Source organism: Nannobrachium achirus (genome assembly GCF_963921795.1).
Source record: "Nannobrachium achirus genome assembly, chromosome: 24".
NCBI lineage: Eukaryota > Metazoa > Chordata > Actinopteri > Myctophiformes > Myctophidae > Nannobrachium > Nannobrachium achirus.
This window is the reverse complement of record NC_137831.1, coordinates 18,225,623-18,237,368: the sequence shown is the minus strand read 5'-3', so window position 1 is coordinate 18,237,368 and position 11,746 is coordinate 18,225,623. Positions and strand designations below refer to the sequence as shown.

General features: G+C 43.1%; 1 protein-coding gene across 1 annotated transcript in view; it reads right to left on the bottom strand.

Moving 5' to 3' along the window:
• Nucleotides 1–1,610: 1,610 nt before the first annotated feature.
• The window catches only part of LOC308280357 (phospholipid-transporting ATPase IH-like), a 90,956-nt gene continuing 80,820 nt past the window's right edge, over nt 1,611–11,746 (bottom strand). The window contains exons 27-30 of the mRNA XM_080720619.1: nt 8,821–8,886; nt 8,172–8,275; nt 7,925–8,090; nt 1,611–2,089 (exon numbers count right to left, since the gene is read on the bottom strand). Of these exons, the coding sequence (XP_080576745.1) occupies nt 1,775–2,089; nt 7,925–8,090; nt 8,172–8,275; nt 8,821–8,886 (651 nt within the window). The 3' untranslated portion in view covers nt 1,611–1,774. The remainder of the gene's footprint in view (nt 2,090–7,924; nt 8,091–8,171; nt 8,276–8,820; nt 8,887–11,746) is intronic.

The window sequence follows — 11,746 nt, the reverse complement described above, 5'->3', positions numbered from 1 at the left end:
AATTCAGAGAAAGAGAAAATGATTAAAGCTCGCTGGTCACAGAAAGCAAGCAATCACCGTTGTCGTCATGGCGACGATGAGATAAGATGATGTTAATGACCATCAACAATCATTTGATAGCATGGTCCAATCTCACTCTATTCATTTGTGGTTTTAGCAAAGTACACTTCAGTTCAGAAACACACATAAAGGGCTATTGCACGATACAGTTGAATTCCCAAAACCTGGGATGCAAATTTGTTACATCTTTTGTCAGTAGTTGTACATCTCATGGTCTCGTGTGTGTGACAGCCTTACAGCTCATCCGCACTACCCGCGATGCAACGCGAGCGACGCGACGTGACGTGACGCGAGTGATGAAATCTCATTAAGATACATTTGTTTCAATAAGGACGTCCTGACGTACCGCGAGCGACAACGCGTCGTGCCGCGACGTCGTCCACCCCTCCTGTTTTCGCCCGTGGAGCCTCTATTTGAGCGAGGTTTCGCGGCGACGTCCATAGAGGTAAATGGCCATGTCCCGCCCCCAAACACTTTATATTATTATTTATTTATTTTAGTTCAGGCTAGGTCGCAACGAAAAGGCCAACGCTCCAAATGCGGACAGTATTTCGCGGCCAGTATTTCGCGGCCAGGATATCGCGTCGCTCGCGTGCAGTGCGGATGAGGTGTTAAGCGCTGGTGTCGCAAAAAAATAGCAGATCTACGAGCTCACAATGTGTCTTGCTGTGATGCATTGTGAGCTTGTAGATCTGCTATTCGTGGTGCGCGACACTACTTAGGATTTAGCCAGTGACTGATTGGTTGGGTTAGGGTTGTGAATTGTCAATAAAAACAGCCCTTTTCCAAGCTGCTGTGGTATTATTGTCCTGCAGATCATGGTCCTCTCTTGAGCCGTCCCAGCATGTATTGTGCCGTAATCGGCTCCGTTCAGAACGTTCAGATCTGTTAGACAGGACTGACTGACCACCTGCTAAGTACCAGTTACATCTGTAATGTAACTGGATTAAGAGTAGAGTTACATTAAAGGGCAACTTTGCTTTTTTTACAACAAGAGTTCATATTTTAGATAGTCATTAGAGAAAAGAAAAGATGAGTGTTAAAACGTTTTCATTTACTTCTTTCTATCGTTTTAGTGATTTTAACTATTTCGATTTGTATGCATGCCCCCAGGTCGGGGGCATGCGTGCAAGTGGCTAAATATGTCTTTTTAGACACAATAAGCCTATTCCCAAGATGCACCGCAATCTTTCATGGGCAGGTGACTTATGGGGGCTGGTGTAAATAGTAGCGAAGAAATTGCTGGCTTATTGTGTCTAAAAAGACATATTTAGCCACTTGTACCCATGCCCCCACTCACTGAAATCAAAAAAACTAAAATCGCTAAAACAATAGAAAGCAGTAAATGAAAACATTTGAACACTCATCTTTTATTTTCTCTAATTATAATCTAAAATATGAACCCTTGTTGGTAAAAAAACACAGCTTTGGTTGTGAGAAAAACCAAAGTTGTCCTTTAAGGTCGCTCTAGACCAGTGTGTGTCAAGCAGTGCGGCGCTGTGATTTTGGACCCAGTTGCATTTGAACACCGTGAAGGGCAGCGCTTACAATATCGTCTTTGTCTTTGCCTGCATCCAGGATGGAAATAACACTAAAAAGCCTCGAATCTCGGAGCTTCAAAATTCAGTTTTCGGCAAGCAAAATCGAACAAAGAGGACAACATGAAATAAAATAAAAAATACAAAATAATACTAGGTATAAAATCTAAAATGAACTAGACTGAGGTCCCAGGCCCCGCCCCGCGCGTGGATTGAGGGGAGCCGTCCGCGACGAATCGCAGCAGCGGCGCGAAGGTGCAGTAGTCTGGCGTGTTGTCCCGCCAGCGTGTGAACATCAGTTTCTTGGTGAGGGGTTCGGACCTGTGTGGGTTGTTGTTGTTGGGGCGTTGGTTGCTGTACTGGGACGCGCCGGCCGTGCCGGCAACTCGCTGGCGGCCACCGCCGCCGCCGCCTGCGTCGCCGCCAGAGGGAGCGTGCAGGGACAGCGGCGTGAACTCCGACAGTTGACCCTCATACAGCTTATCCGCGTTCTGTACGGAGAGAGAGAGAGAGATAGAGAGAGATAGGAACATGGAGAGAGAAAAGAGAGAGAGAGAGAGAGGGAGTAGAGCATGTCAGTCACAGAGTCCTGTGTGAGGTTGGTCTTAAGAGACGACGGTTTGGAAGCATGAAGGTCCAAGCTCAAGATGCAGGAGGAGACATTTTTCATCACAGACCGCAAGACGAGCAAATCTACACTGCGTAATCCTTGACTGTGTATTCGTCTGTTTACGGGTCCTTTTGGTCATATTTGTACTTTTCCCAGATTTCATCTACACAACCCCCAGAGCAGGGGTCTTCAACAGGGGGTCCGGGACCCCTAGGGGGTCCTCATAGTTACTACAGGGGGTCTGTCAAATCTTTGTGATACAGTAGGATCATTCTTTTAAATTAACAACTTGAACACTCATATCTCTATTCTGAGGAGAACTTTAGCCAAAAATAGCCGATCTACAAGCTCTCAACGCCTCGCAGCGCGAGGCGTTGAGAGCTTGTAGATCGGCTATTTTCGGCAAATAAGTTTGGTGTAGAGGTAAAAAAGAGTAGACCAAGTACTGAATGAAAGGTCAAGTTAACTAAAAACACGAATCCAACATAGACTGATGACAGTCTATGACTCTATCTATGAAATCGATGAAAATCTGCATCACACATTTATACAATATGTAGAGGGGGTCCCTGCTTCATCTCACTCTCAGTTAAGTGTTCCTTGGCCTGAAAACGTTGAAGACCCCTGCCCTAGAGCACAGGTTATCTGAAAACCTCATGTGCACCGCGGCTTCATCTTCATGTGACAGCTGTGATGAAAATAGCTCCTCCTTGGTGTGTCACAACGAAGCACAAGCAAACACACGTATGCATCTCGGGCAACAAGAAAACATTGTGCTAAGCAGCACGCCATACGCATAGGAATACATACGCCTGTGCGGAGGCGAAACCAAGTCAAATCATGCAAACGGAAGCATTGTCCATAAAAAAGGAAAGCGTGCAACACCGTTAAGCCCAGAGTGAGAAGGCTTTCGCTCTCTTCTTCTTTCTTGCACCCACCCTCTCTCTCTCTCTCTCTCTCTCTCTCTCTCTCTCTCTCTCTCTCTCACACACACACACACACACACACACACACACACACACACACACACACACACACACACACACACACACGTACATGTTGAGCTGCAATAATATTAAGGCCTTTGTTGATTGTAACAAGTTTAAAATACATTTTACTTTATATTGCATTGACAGAATGTTTCAATAGAGGGCAGCAAAGCTCCATTTAAAGAATTTAAGGAATTTGTTTTTGGTTAGTGAAGATTACATTTTTGGTGTTAATATATTTATAGAACACTTAAGTTGCACGGAAATTGCTAATGGCAGCCGTGTAAATTATTCTCACTGTTATTGATGTCATTTGAGCTTTGTGTAGGGCGTGTCCACCTATAGAACGGCACGCACGCGGACACACACACACACACACACACACACACACACACACACACACACACACACACACACACACACACACACACACATGCACACTCCCTTTGTTAGTCACAACACCCACATTTGTAAAACATACCAAACATGGCGTTTGGTTTGGTAGCGCGGCAAATAACCTGTTAACACCTCTCTTAGTAGGGAGATAGAATGGTAATTTCGTGCTAATCAGTCTAAAAGTGCCAAATTTTGCACAGATGTAGCCCAGGGCATGCTCTAATGATTTAGCTAGGGCGCCCGCGTTTGCGACCTTCGGGGTCGCCACAGCGGCCAAATCAATTTGGGCAAATCGACTTTCAATACAGGAGAAAACGTTTTTTTTTTCTGAGTATTTAAGTAGGGATGTGAGGGGTCTAACTAGGGGTTTGTCATGACGCTGAATCCATTGCAAGCATTTGTTTTGCACAAAACACATTCCTTGGGCTAAAAATTATCCCAGAAACGATGGTTTAGTGATGAAAAGTGATGAGTCATCACTTTTCACAGTTTTGTGGGCGTTTTCTGGGGCCATTTCTAGCCCAAGGAATGTTTTTTGTGCAAAACAAATGCTTGCAATGGATTCAGCATCATGACAAACCCCTTGTTAGACCCCTCACATCCTACTTAAATACTCAGGGTATACTCTGGGTATTTTCCTCCTGTATAGAAAGTCGAAGGGAGCCCAACTTGATTTGTCCGCTGTGGCGACCCCGAAGGTCGCCGACTCGTGGCACCCTAGCTAAATCATTAGAGCAAGACCTGGGCTACATCTGTGCAAAATGTGGTGCTTTTAGACCGATTAGTAGGAAAAAACCCTAAGGTCTCCGACTATAGCACCTCACTGCAACCACACCCACACCCACACCCACACACATACACATAGGCTGTGTGTTTTACCATGCTGAGGACCTCTAGCCCTCTGTGACAGCTACTCCATCTAGTAAGGAGTGAGAACTCTGGAAGAACACAGGCCCCTCAAGCTCTCTCTTAGGTTTTACATTCTGTACACACACGCACACACGCACGCACGCACACAACAGCAACACACAAATAAGTAATTGCCTTCATACCTGCGCTTACAACACTTACGCGCTCTGGATGCGCATAACTTTAAGATCACAAAACAAAAAGCACAATACATTTGCGACTGTAAAACATCGTCTAATAAACGTAAATGTACAGATACATCGTTATGTGGAAGCACCACACGTTATGGCACGACATCACACGCAAATGTTTTGCATTGACACCGCAGGCCAAATGTCAAAATCCAGTGTTCATGGTCATAGTTCTCCAGACAGAAGCCTTCAGAAACAGCTTGGATATTAACCACTTAAAGGATTACTTCACCACTTTTCAACCTATCTTCATCTAATAGGTCCTCACTAATGTTCATAATAAAATTACCAAAGAAATCTAAGATCCAAGTCTCTTAGAAGAGCTGTGGGAAGTTCAGAAATCCATAGTCTTGTGACATCATCAATGGGGAATCCAAGCTAATAGAAAATGCAGGCTTTCTATTGCCTAAAAGTTGCAATGTTAAAGTGGAAGCTATTGTTCTTGTGATAATAAAAATCTAAAATATTTTTGAAAAAATATTGTTTAAAAAAAATCTGTCAAACGATGATGTCACAAGACTATGGATTTCTGAACTTCCCACAGGTCTCCTAAGAGACTTTGACAGAGTAGATTTTTTATTTATTTATTTTTTGCAATTTTATTATGAACATTAGTGAGGACCTATTATATGAAGATAGGTTGAAAAGTGGCAAAGTCCTCCTTTAAGCCCTATTTTGTCATATGATGGAGTTCAACGGCGAAAGTAGCAGAACCATAAGCTCAAGCTTGTTAATCTGCTATTGTTTTTTTTTTTTTAAATAAAACTTTCAAAATTGTTGAAAGATTTTGATAATGCCCAAAGGGACACCTGGGTTGAAAGTGGTTAATTCACATCTGACGATGAAAACACTTGAATGAATGCAGGTACTTTGAGATCAGGTGTCAATGCAGGCTCTGTGCTGGCTCTAGACAGAAGACTGATTTTGTTTTTACGTGTGTGAATCCACAATAAAACAAGTTGCAGCATGCAGCAAAAAAACTCACTGGCCATGGCGACAACAATCGTGCACGTATAGAAGATTGAATATAAAGAGGGCGAAAGAAGGGGGAGATAACTGGAGTGAAAGTAGGATAGAATAGAATAGAATAGAATAGAATAAAATTTACATCCAGGATGTTAAGAACAGGAAAGCGAGGGAGGGAGAGACTCAGGGCAAAAACAGGAAACAGGCACATGCATGCGCCTGTGAGAATAAAACGATTATACAAACAAAGGAAGAGCGAATCCAGGAAAGACGGATGCAGATAGGTAGGAGGAGGGAGAGAGAGAGAGAGAGAGAGAAAGAGAGAGAGAGAGAGAGAGAAAGAGTGAGAGATGGGGGACGGAGAGGACAGAGGGGTCACCTCCGGGCGGGCCGGCTCAGAAACTCATTCTGCTGGAGGCCTGACTCTGAGACAGCATAAAGATGGTGGACGGCTCGGAGGCAAGGCACAGACGCCTGGTCTGTTGTGTCCGTCACACACACACACACCGCGACAGAGGAGAGGAGGAGGAGAGGGAGGAGGGTAAAAGTTAGGATATGAAGTTTATAATAGTTAGGAACAGTCAGGGGCGTCACAAGGGGGACTGAGTTACTAGGGCCCAAGGTGGAGGGGCCTTCATTATTTTATACTGTAGCTATTGAAAAGTAGCAGATATAGCAGAGAATGGAGGGGTTAACCAGGGAGTGAAAGGAGGATAAGGGAGAGGGAGAAGGAAGAGGAAAGGTTATGGAAGCTCTTCCGGGTTCAGAGTTCCCGGCAAAAAAAACAAACTGTAAAAGAACAAACTCTCTTGTTCCGTGGCCAGAGACAAACAGCACACTGTCTGCATCAAATAATCCATCCACATGTACTCAAATATATCTGTCCTCCATTAGAACTGTATACAGCACTGTTTTCTTTTTCAAAAGTATTTCATAAATGAAATGTAAAAAGAGAAAAAAAAGTATTGAAAATTGCAGTAGTGAAAATTGCAGATCTTCTATGTTCACTAGTTTGCGTCCTGGGCAAACGTCTAATTTTTTCTTTTGAAACTCAAGCTAAAAGGTTTGGGACCCACTGGTACACAGTATCTTGAATTACTACTGTATACAGTCTGCATATGTCTTGCATTACTGCTGTACTGTATATAGTCTGCAGTCTCACTGTCGGGCAGAAACCTTGTATCTCCAAGTTTCAAATGTGTACGTTTTTCATAAAGTAAAGCCCTGCTTCATCATACAAGACTGTCGTGCAAAACTAGTGAAAATAGACAATCTACAAACACCCAATGTGCTTGTAGATCGGCTGTTTTCACTACTTTTGTGCAACAGCCTTGTGTGATGAAGCAGTGCTTTACTTTGTGAAAAAATGTACACATTTGAAACTTGGAGATACGAGGTTTCTGCCCGACAGTGACGATATAGTCCATGTGGAGGAGAAGGAGCAAACAGTGGAGCAACACTGCAGCAATTAATGCACACAGTAGTGCACGGCAAAATTAGTCACATCCATTTGTAACTCTGAGAGCTACAAATGGTTGCATTTGCACCCTCGCCTGAGTCAAATTAACAGGGAGGATTTGACTGTTTCACTCCTAAGTCTGTTGGCGTCGATTAGAGTGAAGTGAGCACTGCACACAGACGGTGGAGTTGACTGACTTACGTCCAGTATGGCTGGGACATAACCGAAGCCTGCGTACATCTGAACACCCATAGAGTCATTACAGTTAGTTATACGATGCAGTGGAACCAACAGGTTTACAGTATGTGTGTTAAAAGTACACTGTCATCTGCCTAGGGGAGAGTGTTTTTGCAGGTCTTTCAGTCCGAGTGTATCAAAAAGGCAACTGGGTTAAGGCAGTGGAAGCTTGTGATTGGCTGCACGGAGTTGACGAAAGTCGGGGGATGGAGAAACACCTAAACCTAACCTTAACCCTAAACCTAACCTCAGTAAAACGAACACTGGTGAATGCTAACCTGGTGAAATACTGACCTGCCGACGCTGGTGAATGCTAACCTGGTGAATGTTAAACTGGTCGGACCAATGGTGCTTAACCCAGTTGCTTTTTTGATACACTCGGACTGAAAGACCTGCAAAAAACACTCTCCCATCTGCCTACATGTACAGACAGTGGTGTAAAGTACAAATGCCTCAAAATTGTACTTAAGTAAGTAAATGCACTAAGTTACTTTCCACCACTGGGTACAGTTGATCCATTTATCTATCCGTCCGTCCTTCCATCCATCCATCCACGCTTCCATTCCTACCTGGATGCGTTCGGTGGTGGTGGGCCACAGGGCGCGCCAGATCACCTTCTTCACCACGTCGGGCAGCAGACAGGCCACGATCAGCAGGATGATGCTGAGCCATGCCGGCCCGCTGGACAGCATCTGCATGAACACATAGTACATCCTCTGGTAGTTCATGAAGGGCCTGCGGACGAGAGGAGAGGATGAATATACTGTAACGTTGATCTCACGGATCTCCAACATGTCAGCGTGGGTGGAAGCGTACCAGATGATGCCTCCCCACAGGAGAGAGAAGATCACGAAGAAGATGAGAGACCCCCAGATGACAAAATGGTTGATCCACGTCCAGTAATGAGTATCTAGAACCAGCTAGAGAGAGAGAGAGAGAGAGAGAGAGAGAGAGAGAGAGAGAGAGAGAGAGAGAGAGATTGATTAATTAATTGATTTATTGAAGCTGTGTGTGTGTGTGTGTGTGTGTGTGTGTGTGTGTGTGTGTGTGTGTGTGTGTGTGTGTGTGTGTGTGTGTGTGCGTGCGTGCGTGCGTGCGTGCGTGCGTGCGTGCGTGCGTGCGTGCGTGCGTGCGTGCGTGCGTGCGTGCGTGTACAATTTACAATTTAGGCATTTAGCATATTATGCTCTTAATCCAGAGCGATTTACAGTAAGCAAGGTAATATACATCAACATCAATACATCAAATGCATAGAAATAGTAATCTAAGAAAAACGTAGGTAGACCAAACACCTTATTCAGTAAAAAAAAACGTTATAAAAACCAAAGAATAAAATAAAAAATGCTATCTAAATTACGTCTGCGGTCATTACGTGTATTGATAGTGTTTCAACAGTATGTACAGCGCGTGCATGTTTGTGCGTGCATGTGCTGGTGTGAGTGTGTGTGTGGCACTGTGTGCGTACCTTGAACGTAACGGTGAAAACAAGCACGGTGAAGACCAGCGTTCCAAACGTCCAGTTTCCAAACATCTGCAAAACGGGACGAGAGTCAGGGAAGAGTGCAACGTCAGACACACCATTAATCTGTGTAGTTAGTATTTCGGATATCGTTCACACTCAAATAGCACTGCTGTTGGGGTCAGTGGGAAAAGGTTGGTCTTTTCACTGCTGAGTCATTAGGGATGGGAGTGTTCGCTGGTCTCTGGAGCAGGGGTCTTCAACAGGGGGTCCTCAGAGTTACTACAGGGGGTCCTCCAAATATTTGTGTGATAAGAACTTTTTTCTCTGTTTTTATATTAACCATTTCAACCCTACTGTCCATATTCTGAGAACTTTAGACAAAAATAGCAGACCTACAAGCTCACAACGCCTCGTAGATCGGCTATTTTCAGGGATAAACGAGGCAAAGCCAATGACATCAGCCAGGAAAGAGCAATTTTAGCCCACTGCCCTATTGGATTCATCCAGTATGCTTTGCCTACTGTAGCTGAACTTGTATAGTACCATAGTTATTCTCCGTTAAATGTCTCTGAAGGCTATGAATGTTCAACAAAACATGCGGTATGGGGAGATATGGAGATGATATACTAGTTACATCTCATTTTTAAGGCTAGCTTTTGCATTTCACCCCTGGACACGACACACGTGGCGCACTTAAAGGAAACGTAGCGGTTTTCAACCTAAATCCCATTTTTCTGTTGTTGGAGATCAATAATATAATATATCCCTGATCACGCATTTGACGTAGGCCTAATCATTTTGCAATCCTTTCTCAGAGAAATACACAGGAGGGTATTATTTGGCCACACTATTATTCTCCTCACATCAGAAACAATGGGCTTTGGTTTTGAGGATCTCAAAAGTTTACCGTTAACAGTGTGAATGTCATGTCATGTCATGTCATGTCATGACATGACATGACATGACATGTAATGTTTGCAGTATCGTGTGCATATTATCTTTTGTTTCAAGTTCAAAAGTTGAATTATTATGATGTACAGAGCCGATCTACTACACCAATACTATACCATGGAAACGTTTGCACTATGCAGCAGTGTACACATCATGAAAGTAACATCTGAAGAGCATACCATAGATAAAGTTAGCATAAAGTAACATGTCATACAGTAGATCTTGTTTTGTCTATAGTGGATATGTCTTCTTTGCACACTAGAGTCCATGAGAGTGTTATACGAAGGGTGTAAATATGAATGAAACGAGGTGAATAAGAGTAGTGATGAGTTTGAAAGTGACCCGTGTTGGCAATGTTGGCAATGTCAATGTCGATAATGGAGTGCGGCGATGATAGTGAAGGTATGGACTGTTAATATTCAGTTTGCTGGTTCTACTGTGACCCCCAGAATGATGTCTTCACAAAATGGCTCACTCCAAAATTCACAAAGCTTAGATTAAGCGTGTCACAATTATTACATTATCGCCTGATTATTTTGCATAATCGTCAGAATCTTTCCATTTATCTGTACACATTAATCTGTTGAAAAATATCAAAAAGCTTGTGAACTCGCAGATTGGCTATTAAATGCATTTATTTTGATTATTGGTATTGGTCATTGTCAGTGATTTCTGTGTAAGTTATTTGTCATACAAAGCCATTTTTCTTTACAAAGCCTGAATAAAAGTATTTTTTGTTATATGTTCTAATGTTCAATGCCGCAAATAAATCATCGATTGCAGTTATTTGTATGACAATAATTAATCAACAAAAATGTCATGATCGTGACAGTCCTAGTTTAGATGTTTCTAAACTATTGCAGACATCCAATCCAAGCATGGGTGCTTCAAAATGTCCTGGTGGCATGTTAGTTCAGTTGGCAGTACTTCTATGAAGAATTATGAGGAAAAATATGTATTAATTAAGTGTCCAAAAAGGACACTTTTTAAGCCTTACGCCACTCAAAATTCAATCCATTACGAGCATGGTCAACAAAAAAATGCTACCTTTTTTCATTATGATTGTCAACTGCCCGAGAGACGTTGTAGCACATGCTCACCCCCCCCCCCCCCCCCCCACACACACACACACGCAACTCAACTTTATTGTCCCATCGCGGGTTTACATGTTTAAAAACGTTGGTGAAATTCTTTGTCATTCTTTGTCACGTTTACTTTGAAAAATCCAACCCCTACCACAACCTGACAATGTGGCCTAGGATAGGAACATACAGTGGGTACAGTTCAAGGTAATGCCAGTGCAGGATAAAAAAAAAAGAACAGTTCAGAAAGCACCCAAAGTATCGGCACACAGCTCTTGAAAACTCCCACAAAACTTTGTTCAAGATCAACTACATGGTTTATCCACCTTCCAGGCCCTTGTCACGGTACCTGAGTTGATGTACCTGACGAAGATCTGTTGGGTCAGGAAAACACGCACGCACACATACACACAGGGGCGTCACAAGGGGGGGAGAAAGGTGGGACTGAGTTACTAGGGCCCAAAAGTTAGATTTTGAAAAATAGCAGATCTGCTATTTTTGAAAAGTCGTGAAAATCTGTGCAAATCTTTGAATATACTGTATGTATTTTTTAAGCAAACATTTGTCACTCAAATTTTGCTTCTTGGGGGGTCCCTGGAACTAAATATTTTGAGATGGGGTTAGGGTGGCCGAATACATATAATTTTGGGGGTCCTTCACATGAAAAGGTTTGAGCACCACTGACACAGAAACATTTTTCAAAAAACCTTAGAAGGATTTGAAACATTCAAAGACTTGCACAAATTCTCAAGATTTTTCAAAAATAGCAGATCTACAAGCTCGCAGTGCCACGCTGTGAGCTTGTACATCTGCTATTTTTCAATAGTTAAGAATTTGGTGCGACACCCCTGCATACACACATACACACGTTACCTTAAACAACACTACACGCATAG